The 19243-nt window shown below is 37.1% G+C and overlaps 1 protein-coding gene across 7 annotated transcripts in view; it reads right to left on the bottom strand.

Moving 5' to 3' along the window:
• The window catches only part of CFAP20DC (CFAP20 domain containing), a 66651-nt gene extending 48211 nt beyond the window's left edge, over positions 1–18440 (bottom strand). For 5 of the 7 annotated variants that reach the window (XM_064723853.1, XM_064723851.1, XM_064723855.1 and 2 more), the window contains exons 1-7: positions 18273–18440; positions 17159–17374; positions 14829–14915; positions 12537–12626; positions 11975–12068; positions 9977–10049; positions 832–946 (exon numbers count right to left, since the gene is read on the bottom strand). In XM_064723853.1, the coding sequence (XP_064579923.1) occupies positions 832–946; positions 9977–10049; positions 11975–12068; positions 12537–12626; positions 14829–14849 (393 nt within the window). In that variant the 5' untranslated portion in view covers positions 14850–14915; positions 17159–17374; positions 18273–18440. Of the gene's footprint in view, positions 1–831; positions 947–9976; positions 10050–11974; positions 12069–12536; positions 12627–14828; positions 14916–17158; positions 17375–18272 lie in introns of those variants that run through there. The other 2 variants (XM_064723854.1, XM_064723857.1) reach the window with 2 other exon arrangements.
• Positions 18441–19243: the final 803 nt, after the last annotated feature.

The following is a 19243-nucleotide window of genomic DNA, read 5'->3' as shown; positions in this document are numbered from 1 at the left end:
GGGTATGATCTGATACATATTCATTAAAAAAAAAAACCCAACTACTTCTTCCCACAAAGCAGAAAGCTTCTCAATTTTAAGTTGCCACAGCTGCTTTCACTTAACCTATCTCAAAAAAAGTTATAAATTCAGAGTTTTTTTTTGTAAAATATTCTCTCTCATGTCTAGCCTTAAATTCACAACTGCTTAGTACACTGTTATCTAGTTCTCTTCCTGCAAATATACATTTTAAAATATTTGAAATCTAACTATTCTCATGTCAGGTTTATTTTCTAAAGCAGTTATTTGAGACTCCAATCCTTACATGGTTACACAGTAACCATCAGGCTCTGTATCCTGTCAGCTATAACCATATGTTGTGGCTGGGAGAGGGGAACGAGGAGAAGAAAATTGTTTTTGTTTTGTTCTCATCAGTTTGACACAGAGATTGTTCTATATTTGGAAGAACCTGAGGAATGTGAAAGGAGCCATCAGCTGCAGTCTACCTCCAGTGAATGTCACCAAAGGTCACTACAGGAGAAGGGACACGTGAGCAGGAGCACTATCATGAACCACTATCAGGGACAGAGAATTTTACAGAGGCTGGATCAACAGGAGAGGTGAAGAAACATCACAAACAGCAGTAATTTTGTAAAATGAGAATGAATTCCTAATATAAGAAGGAGTGGTTCTGATGCCATCTGTTAAAGGGGACATACACAAGCATCTTTAATTATCTTCAATCAGTAGGAGCTGAGTTCTAAAGAAGCAATAATTCCAAAAAGTTCATAATATACACAAGATATTTCAGATTTTCAACCTCAGTCCAAGTAACATTCCCAAGGTACCTACTATTTTGCGCTTGATCATAAACAGAGGAATTTTGGCATGCAGAGGGGTTACAGACAACTCCTTGTGCACCGTTGACAAATACAATCTTCTTTTAATATTGTCAAAATCAGTTATCCTATAAAAGAAAAGTCAGGAGAGAACGGAACAGATCTTTGTCAATTCAATAATCCAATATCTTTGGGAAATCACAAAAAACCTGTTCATGTGCAGAAACCTTTATGTCAGTGACAACAAATATGGAATTAAAAAATACTTTTACAAGATGAGTAATGAGATTTCTTTCTCCAATTCAAACTTTGTGGCTATATCCCTGCATATATAAAATCACTTTACATGCTAATTTCATTTCAACAGTCTATACTCCTTGCTAGATTTCCACAGCCCTTCAGAGTATGAAAGAATTCAATTTGTATGAACTAAGAACCCAGTAGCCTTTAATAATCACAAGTATTTGGCCCCTTAAGTTTGTCTTATCTTGGGGCCTGCTAACTAGAAAAACATTATTTGCTTTCTTTTCCTAAAAATGCCTCTGTCACTGCATATAGATTTTTTTCAGCCTTAAGGTAAACACAATACATTGTCTATCTGTTTTACTTCACAAGGACTTATCTTCAAAGGTGAATTATAATGCAGAATTTTATTGCTCACTATTCAGGTCATCTCACAATGATACCAAGGACACTGAATTTCAACATTTCTAATAAATTCAGACTACAACCATGGTCACAAAATAAAAGGTTTCCTTTAAACTGATAAAGAGGGTAATTTTTATGTTCTGTTTCCTTCAAGTCCTGTTAGCAGCTGTACTGGTTTTGGCTGGGACCCAGTTAAATTTCTTGAGGGCAGCTTGGAGAGTTCTATGCTTTGGGTTTGTGCTGGAGGCACCAACCCAAAGTGTTGGTAACTCAGGTTGGTAATTCAGTCTTGGTAACTCAGGGATGTGTTTTTGGTAACTCAGGGATGTTGGTAACTCAGGGATGTGTTTTTGGTAACTCAGGGATGTTTTCACTGCTGCTGGGCTCTGCTCACACAGAGCCAAAGCCTTTTCTGCTCCTCACCTCATCTCACCAGGCAGGAGGCTGGGGATGTGTGAGGAGCTGGGAGGGGACACAGTCAGGACAGGAGATGCCTCCTGACCCAGGGGATGTTTCAGACAACACAGAGCCATGCTCAGCAGAAAGAACTGTGCGGAAGGAGAAGGAATGGGGGAAGCTCAGAGCTACCTTGTTTGCCCACACAGCCATTACAGAGCATGAAGCCCTGAGCTCCTGGAGATGGCTGAACATCTGCAGGCCCATGGGAAGGAGCAAATGCCTTGTTTAGATTTTGGTTCCATGTGCAGCTTTTGCTCCCCCCATTACACTGTCTTTATCTCAGGGCACAAGGTTTTGCACTTTTATCCTCGTGCATTCTCTTCCCCAGGAGGGAGAGGGGCCACTGTGGCTCAGCTGCTTCCTGGGGTGAAACCACAGCAGCCCCACAACCCTGACAGTCCCCAGCAGTCCTCCCCTAACACTCCAGAGCACAGATATTACTTTAAAGGCTGCAGTCTGGGAGAATATGCTTAATCTATGGGGAAACAATGATTAATTTACCTATTATTTTGAACAAGCCTATTTCTAACAGATGGGTAGTTCTCTGTAATTAGCAGTCCCTCTGAGATGACAAACACTTATAAAAAACAACTTTTTTGTCAGTACTTAGTGTTGCTAAAAGTAATTACCCATAATCATTGAAATGCTGGGTTTTACTTTAAAATAGTAAGACTGTCCTGTAGATTTGTTTTAAAATTTATTACTGAAAACACTTTTTCATTATCTAAGGACTACCCATAGCTTAAATAATGAAATTATAAATTTGAAGAATAACACCACAAAACATTCATAGGTTTCCTTTGGTCAGCTTAGGAGGACATTACTCTGTGACAAATTACATACTTTAGTTATTTTTGCCAATTTGAGAGTTTAAGCAAGGACAGTACAAAGTATACTGCAAGTATGTAAATACCAGTATAGGCAATAAAAATACAGAAGCACCTTCTCGTTCCCCCATAGTCATTAAGACCATCACCCAAAGCAAACTGTTCACCAGCTTTGCAAAACTTGCGGATTCTTTCTTCTCCCTTGCAGATAACCTGACCTTTAATCTGTTCATCCTCATAACATGGGTGGGCAAATGAAAACAAAGTGGAAGACTCATTATCTGTTTCATTTTTAAAGACTGGCAGTTCCTTTTATAAATCACATGCACTTGAAAAGCAGAAATCCCACTGCTGTGCCAAGAAAAAACTATTATATCCTCACTATTGGTATTGTTTGACATGAGAGATTCTGAAACCAGCTGCAAATGTTTTTATGAATGGACAAATTATATCAAGTCCTTGAAAAGTGATTTCATCAGAACACTTCCAAGTGTCTTACAGTGCTGGTGCCTGGGCTTGATATTACTTTTGAAGAAGTTTAAGCAAGATGTGAAATAATTCCATGAAGATCACCAACAAATGGGCCACATGGCCAATCCTTTGATTAAGGCATAATTCCAGCCTCACTTTACTTCCCATAAAGCCTTTGGTGAAAAACCTATGAATCTAGTTTCCAGAAACTCTTCACTCTAAATCTTGGATGTTCAGAAGTGCTAAAATTCAGTGCAGCAAAGAAGTCCAAAGCAGTGGAGCAATGGTTGCTTGAAGCTCCCTGGATTTCCTGGTTGCATTTAGAGCTGAGCAATTGTGCTGAGAAACCAGGCAGCTGCAATAACCTGAGTACTGAGAAACAAAAACACCATCCCTGCTGAACCTCAAACTGCATAATTCTAAAGAGAGAATGGTGCTTTAAATGAGGCTATAACAGAGCAATAGAGCCTAGAATTAAGTCATGCATATTTCCAAACAACTGGCAATAAACCTAAGTTCACTCTATACTATCAGTTCAATATGTTTAAATTTTATTATTTTTTTCCTATATGAATAGGTTTATCTCTCTCCCTCATGAAGAAAAAATAAGAACCTTGCTTATAGAAGGGCCATTGGTAAATTTACAACTCAGTTACATTCCAGAATGTAACACTGAACACATCTGTTTGATCAAAAGACACATTTATATCAGACTCTGCCATATAAGTCTAAAGTAAGACTTTTTATGACAACAGATGTGCCATAAGGAAGGGGCAAACCTCAGATGCTCAGATATAATCACTCCTAAAGAAGTGTAATTTATTTTTGTAAATACATTTAAAATAATAAAAATACTTGTATTTCACAGGCAGAAGTAGATGAAACATTCTAACAGGTAAATTAAAAAAAAAAAGAAAATGGCCTTAAAATTTTATAAAATAATTTATTTCCCAGGAGAAGGAAGATAATTAAGAGTTAGTGTAACTTTCAGACTTTTCAATTACACTGCTTATTGGAAAATAAAAATAAAGAAAGGGTCTGAAGAAACTCTTTTCTGAAATAATTCAGACAATGGGAGCTAGAACATCAGATCTCTTAGTTACAAAATGAGTCCAGAGTACTTTTGGTGGCACACAACTTTTTTTCCTGCTATCCAAGAGTAGAACTTATGTTAAACCTACAATCGCAAGAAGCATCTGCAGCACACATCTTGATTTTCAAAGATGAATTTAAAAAATCTATATGGGAGTTAATGTATTTTTATTATGTCTGTGCTTGAGTATTTATATCTAAGGGTCAGATGTGATAGAAAAGTAATGAGACCATGTTGAGAAAAATGAGGTGGTCAACAAGAAAATCAACCTCATTTATAATAATATTCCTGTGATCAGCAGGTGCATAACTCTTCCAGCTATGGTCATTAACTGCATTCATTTCACACTTAACATCTACATTTGCAAGCCATTTGAAAGTAAAATTACCTTCCAATTCAATTTTCAATTTTATTTTACATCTTCAAATTTGATTGACTATTTTGCTCACAATGGTAACTATAGTGAGATTGCAAGTGAATGGCAGCAACTACCCAAGAGCACAGATAGACTCATCTGCCCAGATTGCCTATTCACTTTGCTTCTCTATGGATAAATGGATAATAATTTATAACCATTTGTTAATGTTCAATTCAAGGCTAAAAATGAACTTAGGAAAAAACAATAGTGAACTATTGAAGGGATGCTTCATTTGTCAGGATCACTCGGTCTTCAAATGAAAGTGGTTTTCTCTTTATAAATGATGTAACCTGGAAGTTTACCAAACATAAAAGCAGGTATTTCATCGATGTTGCTAAGCTCCCATGCAATTTAATACTAACAGAAATCTCTTTGTATCCTGGTCAAAATCCAGAGAGAACTCTCTGCTAATGCTTCACTATTAGTACATTAGTACTTAACAACTGTAGTGCTATTTTCTCCATAAAGGCACATGTGCTTCCTAAACATTACATGGTCACATCATTATCATCATCACCTCCATTTTAAAGACAAAAACCAAAGTAATACCAATTGTCAGCTGATTTGCCATGCTTTCAGATTCTCAAATTTCATTATTCAGAGGCACCCTGTACTTCACATACATTTTATTTTATATGCTACTTGTAAATTGGTCTTGTAGGAGATACTACATTACTGAAGTGGCTGCCTGATCTGCAATCCAGAAAAATGTATCCTACCTCATAAAAACAGAAGTAGTTACATTGAAAATCATCAAATCTCTACAAAATAAGAGATGTGGAAGACTGATATGTCACCCAGACCTAGAGAACAAGTTGTACTGTATACTGGAATTTCCTGTTGATAGTGTGTTTTTCTGGAGAGCATTAAGGAAAAAACCCCACAAAGTGCTCTTAACCAGTATCCATAAAAAGGGAGTAACACAAGTGGCAGGCACGAAACAAGAATCATCAAATCTGGTTGTTAAAATGAAAATCTTTCAAAATATGAGCAGTTATGAAGAAATGGTGAATCCTGACCTCTCCCAACCAAAATAATTAATACTTTAGTACTTATTAGTGCTTCCATCTAAAGTTCTAGAAGATGTGATGACTGGGAGAGTTATTAAAATTTTTTAATTTTCAAATATGCGAGTTATAATCTCCTTTGTGAATTATGAAATTCAGCATACCCTAATACTTCTAAGAATATTTCTGTATTTCACTCCTGCTTCACAAAATAATCAAGGAACATGTCTCATGCTACTAAATACCAGAATTTCAAATAATCTCTCAGCTAAATCTATTCAATAAAGTTTACCTTCATTCTCTATCTAAAATCTTCCAATAATTTCAGATGTACATGATAGAATTAGCATCTATGTCCTGCTTTGAATTTTAAGAGATTGGTTTAAGTTTTACAAGACTAACCAAGATTCATATTGTTCTGTATCTGAAAACATGCTGGGTGTTTACGTTAACATGAATAATTTATGATATCTCTGTCAGCAAAGCTAAAATGATGACTGATTATGATAGCATCCAATTCACATAAATTCAAACTGTTATGGTATCTATGAATAAATTAGCTATACTTGTAAAACCTATTATGTTGTGGTTATTAAAAATCTCAAAGTAATAAGCTTATATTTATAGAAACAAATGTTTGAAAACAGGAAATATTGTATAAAAATATATATTCCACTGTACTGTTCACAGGCCTTGCAATAAGATTTCTTATCAGCAAGCACAACTACTTCAGGAATGAAGAGATTTTTAACCCCTTTTTCCCTACAGATTCCTTCATACATAACTAGCTTCAACAGAAAACTTATCAGGTATGTTCCAGAGTTTGAAACTCACAGAGTTTGCATTAATTCAGAATATAACAAGAACTTATGCCTTCTGGAGTTGGCTAAGGCTAGTGGCAAGCAAAGCTAATTTGACTATGAACAGTGGGGTAGTAACTGAGCCAACCTGTTGATAAGTGCTTTGCCAGCTGAGCAAAGGTTGAAAGGTTGAGGTTGGAACACCAGGAAGAATTAAGAAATTAAGAAACATAGGTACCATTAGAGTGAATGAGCAATCACGTGAATCCTCAGCACATTCTGGAAAGATGGTCCATGTGGAACTGAGTGATTCCAGGAAGGGGCAGCACAGCAGAGCCCCACAGCACTTTAATACTGGGCACCACCTCTGGGCTTGGGGGCAGCTGCAGCTCTCACTGACAATGGGCATGTTTGCTCTGCAGCTTTTCATGGCAGAGCTGAGGGGAGCTCTTCACAGAACTCAGACCTCCCCAGATATAAGTTGTGCCACATGTGATTTACAACTGTTTACCATGCCAAGATTTAAACAAGTTTGAAGCAGCAGGAATTATGCATCAGTGAGAGAGACAGTGTGACTTCAGAGCTGCAGCAGTGGATCAGTAAGAACCATGCCTGAACTGGGGAAAAAAGATTGAAGAATACACAGGGACTCACACAAGACCACAAAACATTTCAGTACCTAACCAGGAACTGAGCATCTCATCCTTTTTCTTAGAGAAGACTAGTCTGCTCTTTTTGTTTTCTTTTTGTTTCCTTCTATTTTCTTTTTTTTTTTTTTTGATACTATGGTACAATTTCAAGGTTTGTTTCTGCACACCAGCTGCTCTACTCATTTGCTGTAAAACTTCCATTACAAGACGTGCTAATTTCATGTGATACCAAACACTAAGAAAAACCATATCAGAAACAAAGTGTGACCATGACTGGCATTACAGTTCTTTAAGAGTAAATGTTTGAGTGCTTGTCAAAATGCCAAGCAGAAGTACTAACACCCACATGTCCATGTATTGGGAATTAAAGCAAAAATGACAACACAAGCCAGATGCTGTTTTCTTTTACATGCAAATATTTTTTCAAACATTGAGTTACCTTTGCTTTTTCAGAAAAGTAACAAAATCCATAACACTGAAGATTTAACAACTGGCTACTGCATTTGCAGCAGACAGCTATGCTCAGCATTGCTAATAGCTTTGCTATTATTTGCTCCAAAGAAGCTGCATAAATTACATTCTCTCTACCTCAGTTGTGATTTCATTATGCTTCATCAAATTTTTCATCCACTATCTATTTTACACATTTTTACACAGATCAATACATTGACTGTTAATGTGGTGGTATTCATCTAATCATGCCACATTAAAAAGTATCTAAAATTCTATTAAGATTTCTTCTGAAGAAAAGATAAACCAGCTAATATATGGTTTGCACATTTCGGTATTTATGGCAGGAATCTCAAATGACTGGTTGACAGCAGCAAGTTAGAAAGTTTAGCTCTGCTGATGCCAGCAGTGATGGATGGTCTTGAAGAAATTCTTGTTTGCTGACCAAATCAATCACTGAACAGAATGCAAAAGAAGATGAGGCTCAAACTAAATTCCTATTTCCATCTCTCTGCAGAATGGGAGAACAAGAAATGCAACATAAAGCTTCATGCCCAGCTATTACAAAACTTGTCAGTGATTTTTACACAAAGTAAATTTCATAGCTTGGCATGCTATCAATTTTACTTGAAGCTGCTCAAAGATTCAGCACTAAGGAGTCAGGTTGTGTAAGAAACCACCTTTGAACATTAAACTTCAGAAAGCAACACCACCATCAACACTCTGTCTGCAAACAAGCAAGAGATTGCTTTCAGAACATCTGGAAAGAAGGGAACAGAAGTCACATGGCAAGAAGGACTTGTATTTATTATTTACTGGATTATCTAAAGTCTGCAAGGATAAAATAATGAATTGTCTGTTCTGCAAGTATTGAAGGACTTTATGGGTACAAGTAAGTTACAGTTGATTTCAAATACAAAACTCAGTATTAAAACTATTTTTAAAGAACTTTTATTAACTTTTTAATACAGCTGCACTCCGTGGGGAACAACTGATATTGGACTTTTAAGACATAAACACCTTCATTTAAAGTAACTAGAGCTCCAGAGAAAATACAGTTAATATGGTTTACATTATATGCATTATATAGCAATATAGTATATGTTACATAAAATATATATATAGAAAATGCAATACATATATAAATCTATAAAAGTATCTAAGAATATAATAGAAACATATATTTGCTTTTATAAGAGAGAGACAGTAAATATGGGAACAGGAAATAGAAAGAAAATATTAAAAAATGTAAAGTCTAAATATAAGTTGAAAAGAGAAAAGGTAAATACGGGTGGGAGAGGTGACAGAAAATATTTTTATCAAGAAAAGCAAGCAATGAGAAAAATGAAATTAGTAGAAGTAGAAAAGAGGTTCTGGTTAAGAAGGTGGCAAATACCCAAAAGAATCAAACTGAAAATGACACTACAAAAAAAATCTGAGTTCCTGCACCGGTCATTAAATCTCTGCCCCTGCCTACACAATGAACATGAGAAACAAATCTTGGTTTTGAGTTGGTACTTCATGTTTGGCCTCTGTTGCATGACATATCCTGTTTGTTTTTCCCTTTAAATGCAAACTTACAGAAAGTTAAACAAAATAAAATCCTTCTTTCACTTTACACTATTTAATTGCTAATTTAATTGATATCATTCAACCCATCTTTGCTTGCAGGGCTTCTAATGGCCCAAGATTTCTTTTCTTAGTCCAATCTCAGATATTCTATGGGCTACAAAGCTGAGTGAGTTGTGCTGTTTATATATAGTATAAACAGATGGTGTCACTAAGGGAGAAATGTTGTCCAAAGCCTGACAACTGCCCAAGTTTAAAACTCTATTAAATCATTTCACACCTAACTAATAAAATGTCTGTTCCTGCTGTATCTCTCTTTCTTCACAGTGTGGAACAAATTATACCAATCGAGTACTCCATTTGTTTTTCTAGCTTTTTAGCATTTGTTTGGTTGTGTTTTTATCCTCCAGTTATTAGAATATTCATTTCTTTTTGCCCTGGACCAAAGGGCCCTCTCTTATGACTAATGAATAACTCTCATGAATTTTCAGGCAGTCCTCATGCATCAGTATTTTCATATGTTTGACAAATTTGTGCTCCATTTCTTCGGATTTTTCATCATCTTCATTCAGGATTTTTTGGAGTTTGTTCTGTCTTCAAAGGAATGTCAGTATTTAAAACATCTAAGAAATAATGATCTCATTAGCTTAATTACTTTTTATTGACTTGACAAGTCACCATGCTTTAATGCAAAATATGCCACCACAATAAATGACCTCAATCAAGAATTCACTTTAAGTATTCAAAGAAATTTTACGCATCTTACAGTAACTCAGTGGCGAAGTCTTTTCCCAATGGCACAAAAATCTGAAGTGTCAGATATTGCTGCACCAGTCCCACTAGAAACAGGAAAAAAAAAAAAGCTGTGTGCATGCAGATGCATATTTCACCATCCAGCATTTCCATTTTGTACCATATGCTATGCTCCTACAACACTATTTCCCAAGGTTCACACAACATATGAACACGAGAAAAACCTGAAGAAATCCAATTCAAACTGCAATAAAAGTATTGTTTTAAAAGTCCATCTGTGGCTTTGGTGGAATTCTCATGAAAGCAAAAGGAACCTTTTAGCTTACAATTTTTGTGCTCCAAGAGCATGAAGACAATAAATATCCCATAAGAATTTTAAAATGAAGTAATACTGTCCTTTCAAGATTATCTTATGGTGGCGTTAAACTTGCACTCATGTTGGTGACAATTTACACCCTGCTAAGCAACTTCAACAAAACTCTTGGGTAAGAATGCAATTCAGATCATGACAATGCCTCTCAGTGGAGGCTTCTGATTTTTAGAATAATAACAAACGAGTTTGACTGAGGGAGCAAACAAAAAGATTCAGGTAGCTTCCTATCAAGGGAAAACAGTACAAAGCTGTCTGAATTGAACCATATGCTGTTTTCCAGATATTCCATCAGGGATGACACAGGCTGCTTTTCATTGACTTCACAAGCCTGAACAGCCTGAACAGCAACACTGGCTCCTCCTCTAAAGAATGGCACATCAGAACTTTCTTCTTTTGAGGGCCAAATGACACCTTAAAACTTCAAATTAGATTTGCATATATAGTAGCTTTTATTTTGGAAGAGTACACAAAGTTCCAGTGCAACTGGGAGACCATATACTTGATTAATGAAATACTAGTGGTACACACACCTCAAGAGAGGAAGAGACCAAGACAGAAGGAAACAGACTGGTAACAGATGGAAACCTGACTGCAGTATTGCAGCATTAGCTACAGTAAATTTAAAACCAAACTGTTTTTAGCAGTGATTACCCACACAATAAATTCTTAATCCTCATTTTAATATTTAGCAACAGTTAGCAACTGTTTTTCTTTTAATTGTTCACTGTTTGCTATATTAGTTTGTTGCACCATTGAAAATAAATTAGTTTGGTTGCTCAAAAATATACATTGCATTAATAGTAATTTTAATGAAGATAACAGCCAATTTCTTTCATGAAAATCAAACTAAACTTAAAGACCTTACAGAGCTCATCAGCTCAAAAAAATGTGGTTTTTTTGGCGGGGGCGGGGGGTTGTGGTTTTTGGAAAAAAAATGATGTCTTATATTAGAAGTACACTGGAAGATTCCCATACCATTTGTTTAAAATCATCATCTCAGTTTTTCTTCAAAAGCAAGCAGTTAATTCTAAGCCACCTCAAGTCACTCCTACAAGCCTTACAAGGTACAGCACCCTCTCATGGAGTTTATGATGACTTCTGTATTGCAGAAGTCTGTATTGCAGACTGCTTGGATTCTGGATTAATGTGGTGCAACAGACATGCTGGGAAAACATTCCACAGTACTCTTAAACACTGATTACATAAACACAGAGGAAATTTGGGTATAAATTTCTTGTATCACTAGTGCTTATTTCACACAAAACCAAAAATTCTTTATGAAGTAAACTAAGAAAGGGGACAAGAACCTAGTTTCCATTCATTAATGCCAGTAGAATTACCGACTTTATTAACTGCTGAATGGACTCAGAGGTTATTTATCAGACATTGGTCTGTAGCAGGATCAGGTACAAAGTGACCGTGGCAGCACCAGGACATGTTAGATCTTCCTTACAGCACTTACTCTAACATGGCATTTCTGTAAGTTTTACTTATTTGTCACTGACCTGCTAAAAAGTTAAAAAACTTTTCCATGTTGAATTATGTCTGAACTAAGGGAGAATAATGTTTAGCATTCCAATATAAGATTGAGGTAATAATCAGAACAGCATCACAGACAGTGAATTCTTTGATACTCACAAGTTTGTTTGGTTTCCCTTGGTAGCTTCATTTTGTTGATTAGACTGTTTCCTTCAAGTACAAAAACAAAGCCTTTTAGTTCTTTGTCGTATTCCTACAGAAAGGAACAACAAACATAAACATCCTGACAGAACTCTCCTCCTGTCAACCAGCCATGCTAGTAACATATCAGAAAATGCAGATGGCACTGCAAGTATGACTGGCTCACATTTGATGGCAAAAATATAATCCACAAAAATATGTCCTTTACTTGTGTGTTTTATGAACAAATATTGCTGACAAACAGGATTCACAAGTCAGTGAGCAAAGCTCAATTCACTGGTTACCAGAGTGCCAAAATTACTTTCTAAATATTTAAACTGTAAAATTACACTGTGACCAACTCAGTCTGCAAGCGGGCATACAGAAGTAATTTAAGTAGTCATTCAGTCTGCCAAAATGATAGAACTGCAAGTGACAACTTCACTGTCAGGTCAAAGCCCTCATTACCTTCTAATTTTAAGCCTCATTCTCATTTTTCTGGTTTCTACTCTAGGTTTTATAGATTTCTTTAAAAACTTACTTTTGATATAGCTGATGGGTTGCCAAAAATCTTCCATTTTGCTCCTGGGTTGTTGCCTTGAGCACTGAATATTTCAACAAACCGGCCCCCCTATGATAAAATGGTTTGAGGATACATCATCTAGTCAAATGCTCAGCGCTAAATTATCAAAGGTCAAGATGAGAACCTAAGAATCCCTCTGTATCATGTTGTTACCACAGTCAGTACTGCTGATAAGTCAGACAGCAGAATATAAATAACAGCTTCTAGACTACTATAACATATCAATTCATGTAGTCAATATTTGGCTTTACTAGAGAATTAGAAGATAAAATTGAAGGAATACCATGGAGTATTTTAAAATTATTTTATTTATTATGTCATTCTCTAAAAAGCAAAATTATTGTAGACATTCAAAAACCATGCAAGAGATGACTAATTTATATTTGGATAAGATTCATTTCCACAATTTGCCAAATGAAGTGAGTTTTAAAACATGCTACTAAAAAATAAAAGGTGATGCAGATTGGATGTTTTATCTGATCTCCAAAGGAAATGAAGTTTACACCATTTGTCTACATATGTGAATGGCTCTGCCTATATATTTTGCAGTAACTTTTCTACTAGTTACCAAATTTCAACCTGATTTGACCTAACAAAAACTTACTAACTTTTCTGAGCCAACTTAAGCAGCCTGGGAGTAGATCTGTTCCAGGCAGTATCACCATGAAAAGGGCTACAGCCTTCATGAGGGAACAGAGAATTACTAGTGGAAAAAGATTATTATGGATGTCCCTGTCAGGTGAAAACTCCTGACACAGAGCATGTGCCTACTGGACCTCAAGGAATCCCAACACAGGCTCTTGGGGAGGTTGGCTTCATCACCTCTGCTTAGGGAAATACTCACCTCTAGATTTTTGTCATTTCATGTTGCATTTTTTGTGACATCTTATGCACTGAGCCTACAGTTTGCTAAGCATTTTTCAGCACCATGGTTGACCTAATAAATCATTACAACTCTGCCATTCCCTTCTCATTTCTAGTTGCCTGCACTCCCCAATTCTCTTTATGCTCAGCTGCCCAAGCAATTGCCTGCAAGTCAGAATGAGCAAGAGGGGCAAGCAAAAGAAATGCTCCTCAGATTAGTTTTTCAGAGAACATCAACTCTGCACTGTATATGAATTAGGTATTTTCCTCTGCCCCTGCACACCTGGCAGCTCCAGCCACATGGCTGATCCAGTGACTGGACTTAGTAAATTCTAAGGAAATTCAAAATGGCATTCCATAAACTGCACTCAAAATATTTTTTAAACTTTTAATGGATGAATTTTTTTAACATGGTATATTACCAACTTCCAAGTTACCTGATTTATTTAAGGACTATAAAAATTAAAAGATTTTTAACTGTCAAGCTGTATGTGCTTGCAGCAAATCTTAAACAAGTGGCTTTTTCTTCCATCTTTACAAATACATTTTGTTAATAGCACAGCCCTTGAATTGGCCCTGATTTGAGGTTAAACTGAACAGGACATGGAAAAATACCAGACATGACAAGAGAAAATGTCAAGCAAACAGTGATGCTTCTTTTGCTGACAAAAGTTACTTGGTGCTGTGGGGGATTGTTAGGTCTCACAAGGGGCCCCAGTGAAGTTAGGCAAGAAACCACAAACTCCAGAATCAACTGGAGGGGAAGTATGGGGCACCTTTGGGAGCACAATCCTGCAAAGCCAGTGGCAGCTAGGCATCAGAAATTCCATGGAAAGCTTAGATAGCCTCCAGAACAGCAATCAGAAATATCAATTTTGGGTACAGAAGTAAAATATTTGGGACCAGTGGGGAAAATGTAGTTGGAGTGGTCTGTTCTTTTGGGATGGGACTGGGGCAGAGAAAAGGAGGGCAAAGTGTGGTGGAAAGAGACCAGGAAGGAGTAAAAGGGATAATGAAGCTCCAAATAATGTGACTGCTGTTGTCACAGGCCGGTGCTGGACCAAGGGAATAAACCAACCCCCTTTTCTGACTATACTTTAGGAGCTGGCACTCCTTCCATGACTGCATGGAAGCAGATGTGCCTTCCCTGGCCCACAAGGGTAAAGAACAAAAGCCATTGATAAACTCATGTTGTGCCCATTCTAGACCTGACAGCATCAGCAGGTACCCACTTCTTCATAACACTTCTCCAAAAATACTGAATTATGAAACACTCCAAAACACTCCTGTAGCTGGACTTTTTGTATCTCAGGATAAGCTATTTTAATTGAGCTCTCTCAGAGATGAAATGAAAATGGGTAAAAAGTAGAATTATTTCTGTTTTACCTGATAGTGGTTTCTGAACATTTTCCAACTTTCATAGGCAGAAAATAATTTTAGCTTCTCAGTCAGTAAAGACACTTGCAAGCTATGCTGAAAAACAAACAAACAACTTTATGTAAGATTTGACATGAAAAAAATCCTATAATGACACTCCAGCCATATTTTAAAATATGTGAACACTATTATAAAGTACTTTTCTGAGTAGATATGTGTATCAACTGCATCAGAGTGCTACTGCAAAAGAATTAGCACCAAAACAATATTAATATTGACACTGACACTGTCTTGGAAAACATTATCTTTGTGCATCAAGTACTCAGGGCTGCCTTTTCTTATATTCCAAGTAGAACAAGTAATTTTATGTCAATCCTTATTTTTTATCAATGAAGACCTTCTCATTCTTTAAAAATGCTTAAAAATCATCTTTGACACATATTTTTTTTTTATTGTTCTTTGTTCTCAAATGCCCACTGGAAAACTTTAGAATCCATTTAAGAGGAGCTTAACACTCAATATAGAAAAGTAGAAACATGGAACAGCTGCAACAGAAATCTCTCCATCTAGAGGTATTTGGCAGAGACTTGTGAGACAAGTTATCTTCTTTCACATTCAGCACTCTTCTTTGAGGGTGATTACTGTAAGACTCAAACCAAGCACTTCAGTTATCTGGGGGCTGCTCAAGTCACTGTGAATTAAGAGATGTCACAGGATTGGAACAGTGGAAAGGGAATAGGACTGACACTGGACGTCCCTCTTTGATCACACTGAGTGTCGGGGGCTCACCTGGCATCCACAGAAAGTGAAGAGACCCTGAACATAAAAGGAGGCTGTCACTGCAAAGACAGGGAGAAATCAGCCACAAGAGACAAGAAGCACCTTCACTGAGAACTGGAAGTGCTCCTCAACTCACACAAGAACCCTTTCACAAGACTCTGCCTCACTTTTATTTGATATACTCTCTTCTGTTCATGTTCAGTTTTGGTACAAACAACTTAAGAATTAACTTATTTTTAACTACTGGATATTATTCCAGACTGCAACCAGTTTTTTACAAATAGAAACAATATGCTGACCAGGTGATTATAAATACAGCTTCTCATAATGAACAGTTCAGCTCTGACAACCAAAAAGTAACAAAGTTAAAAAAAATTATGAAAACATATATGACTACAAATGAACTAGAAATTCAGTGACAATATGCATGAGTTCATGAAGAATGAATCCATCTAAAGGATTAGGGCACCATTCTATTTGAAAAAGTAAATAATCATTCATTTATGAAAACATGATGAAATCTATTGATACTTATCCACATTTATTTTAATCAGCAACAATTAAATCTTAAAGTTGTTTGTAAAAAAAATAAAAATGGAAAAACAATCAGATATTGTAAATTTATCCCATGCTGTTGCCAGAAATATTAGTTTGTTTAATTTTTTTTTTATTATAAGGAAAATGAAATTTAAAACCCTCAGCATTTGTAACAGGCCTATCAAAACTTGTAATTAGTATTTTGATCAAATTCATAACCAGGTGACTCTTCCTACCTTCAGTGGAAGGTAAACTTGTAAACCCAAAGTTTACAAGCATCTGTGTTTGGACAAGTCATTCAGCTACAGAGCTAACCATTGTAAACACCTCTGTGAAATCAGTGAAATGTCAGTTTGTTTTTCTTTCTGGCAGGAAAAATACTGCAAGTGACACTGCAACACATCTTTGCTCCCATATTGCTTAATTATAACTTACTAAATTTCATTACTACAAATGAAGACTAGAAATTACCTTCGCTATTAAGATTGGTGGCCACTAAAACCATTAAGTGAATGACATATTTGTCATGTACTTACTGAAGTAACATTAAAAAGTGCTTCCATTATGCATCAAGTATTATTGTCCTTAATTATAGTAAGCTATTCTTAAAAGAGAGAACAGTCTGGAAAATTGATAGTTGTGGTATTTTTCCTCTTTCCATCTTTCCTCTTCCCAGTCCCTCTAGAAAGTCTAAAATTCAAGAGTACTTAAAATCCAGAGAGACTTTAAAAAAAATCAACAGCAATTTGAAATATAAGTTCTCAATTTTTTGCATAGTTATCAAATAAATAGGACTTTCACGACATCTTTGCAGAATGCCATAGATTAGTAGCTTTTTCATTTTTCAGTCACAGATCAAAATTATTCTTTTAGTGCCCTGAACCATGAACTATGTATGTCTGTCCAACTGGAAACACAGGTCTAACATACCAGTCAATAATCAAATAATCAAGAATGCAATTTATAAAGTTAAGCAACATCAAAAGATATTTATCTTTGAATAGATTCATATCCGAATTTACCTTGTGATGTCTTGGTTTGTGCAGTGGCTTTGATCACTGGTTTCACCATGCTTCTTACATCAACAATAAAGTAGCAGAATCCAAAGGGCCCCTTATTCCTTCCATTCACCCAAGCCACTCAGGACTCTGCAAAAATATCTCCATCCTGTGACAGATTCTCATGTATATTTCAATAATATTTGGTGTTTATGTAGTCCCAGATTCCAACAATTGGTCCTTTGAAATTGACAAGCAAAAAGAGTATTTCACAAAAAGCAAATGCAAACAGACCTTCATGCTTTCTTAATCTAATTAGTACTAAGCACTGCTCTAAATCCAGGACTGACAGGGATGGACAGACTGACACAGACCTAAAACCCTTCATAGTCATGGTTAGTCCCTTATCTTAAAAGGCACTATTTACATAAGTATAAGAATACAAGCTTCTGATCAATATCCCAGTGCTGGCAAAGTAATGTTTATTTGAGATTTTTTTATTCCAAAGTCATATCTGTGAAGCAAAATAAAGTGAATTTGCACATACTAGTAATTTGCATTGAAAAATGACACGAATACACTATTTTTGGCAGGGCACACAGGCTCAGACCCAAGCCTGTTCATACATATAACTCACCATCATGGGCCCAAAGCCAGAGCTGATTTATGGTGCCTGGGACACGCCAGGGAGAGCAGTTCATCACTGATGAAGGGTTTTAGTATCTCCCAGACAAATGAATTCCACATATTAAATATTTAAAGCTGAGTTTGTAACACCACCATATATTTTCTCAAAACACAAGTTACCATAATAAATGAGCAGAAAGACCATTAATAAGCTATTGCAAGCCTACTGGCGCTCCAGCGGGCGAAGCTTTTATGCACAACGCGCAGAATTAAGGGGAAAAATAACTCAAACCCGAGCCTTTCGCTTTATAAAAACTGGACCGCAAAACGCTTGGACACAAGACCGCGACACCTGCGGCTCCCCCTTGGCTGCGCAGCTACAGCGGCACGGCCGCGGCTCCCCTGCCCCTCTGCCAGAGCCGGGGCTGCGATCGGGGCGGTGATCGGGGATCGGGGTCAGGGTCAGGATCGGGACCGGGGTCGGGACCGCTCTGTCCCCGCCGGGTCTCACCTGGGTGAGGGCGGCGGGGCCGTTGAAGATGGCGGCGCGGGCGGCGCGGCCCCTGAGGGCCGGTACCGGCTCGGGGACGGCGGCGGCGGCTCCGGGGTGCGGGGTGCCGGTGGCCCGTGGGGGCTGCGGGCCCGCGGTCCCCGGTCCCGCACCAACCACTCACAAATGGCCGAGGCTGTCGCAGAGCCTGTGCTGGCCCCTCATAGGTGCCCCCAAGCGTGTGGGAAATGACGCCGTGTCACCCAGTGCAAATGTCGTTGACATGTCAACTTATGAAACATATTTTCCCTTTCCCCTTTAAGGCTGCATTCCCAATTTTAATTCTTTTTTCTCTTTTGTTTTATTTAGTTTTTTTTTTGTTTTGTTTTTTGTTTTTTTTTTTTTTTTTTGAGAGGGATGAAGGGCGAGCTACAGCAGCCACATCAAAGTTCTTGGTTTTCAAGGATTTACAGCGGCCTCGCACGTCTGGCATTTTTCCCTGTGAGAGGGAAGCGAGAAGGACAGCCCCATTAGTTTAACATCACTGACAAGTACAAGCAAACACCTCCCGATGGCTTCAAAAACCTCTGGGAACAAGGTTATGGGGAACCAATTTGATCTGGGGTTTTATAATGAGATATTAGTCAAAGAAGATCTTCCCTTGAAGTGACTGCTTTTTTTGATCACAGCATTTCTTCATGAAACTTTGTACCCTTTTCACAAAAAAGTACTGGCATACCATTTTCTTCCTCAAAGTGTGTCTTAATGTTTCTGTGAAGAGCAATTATTAAGAACCTTGTAACCCATCATGGCATAATGAAATACCTGAACTGAACGGCTGAGACCTGATGGGACCTGCTGTGCTCACCTCCCTCACTTTTCATCCTGAAGGTACCATCCTGATTTTTCCAAGGAAGGGAATGAGTTAAATCAGTTTTAGCTTTCTCATTTTACCTTAGGATTTTCAAAGAAATCCAATGTTGTTTTATCAT

Source organism: Zonotrichia leucophrys, chromosome 12, assembly GCF_028769735.1.
Source record: "Zonotrichia leucophrys gambelii isolate GWCS_2022_RI chromosome 12, RI_Zleu_2.0, whole genome shotgun sequence".
Lineage (NCBI taxonomy): Eukaryota > Metazoa > Chordata > Aves > Passeriformes > Passerellidae > Zonotrichia > Zonotrichia leucophrys.
This window is presented reverse-complemented; position numbering and strand designations above follow the sequence as displayed.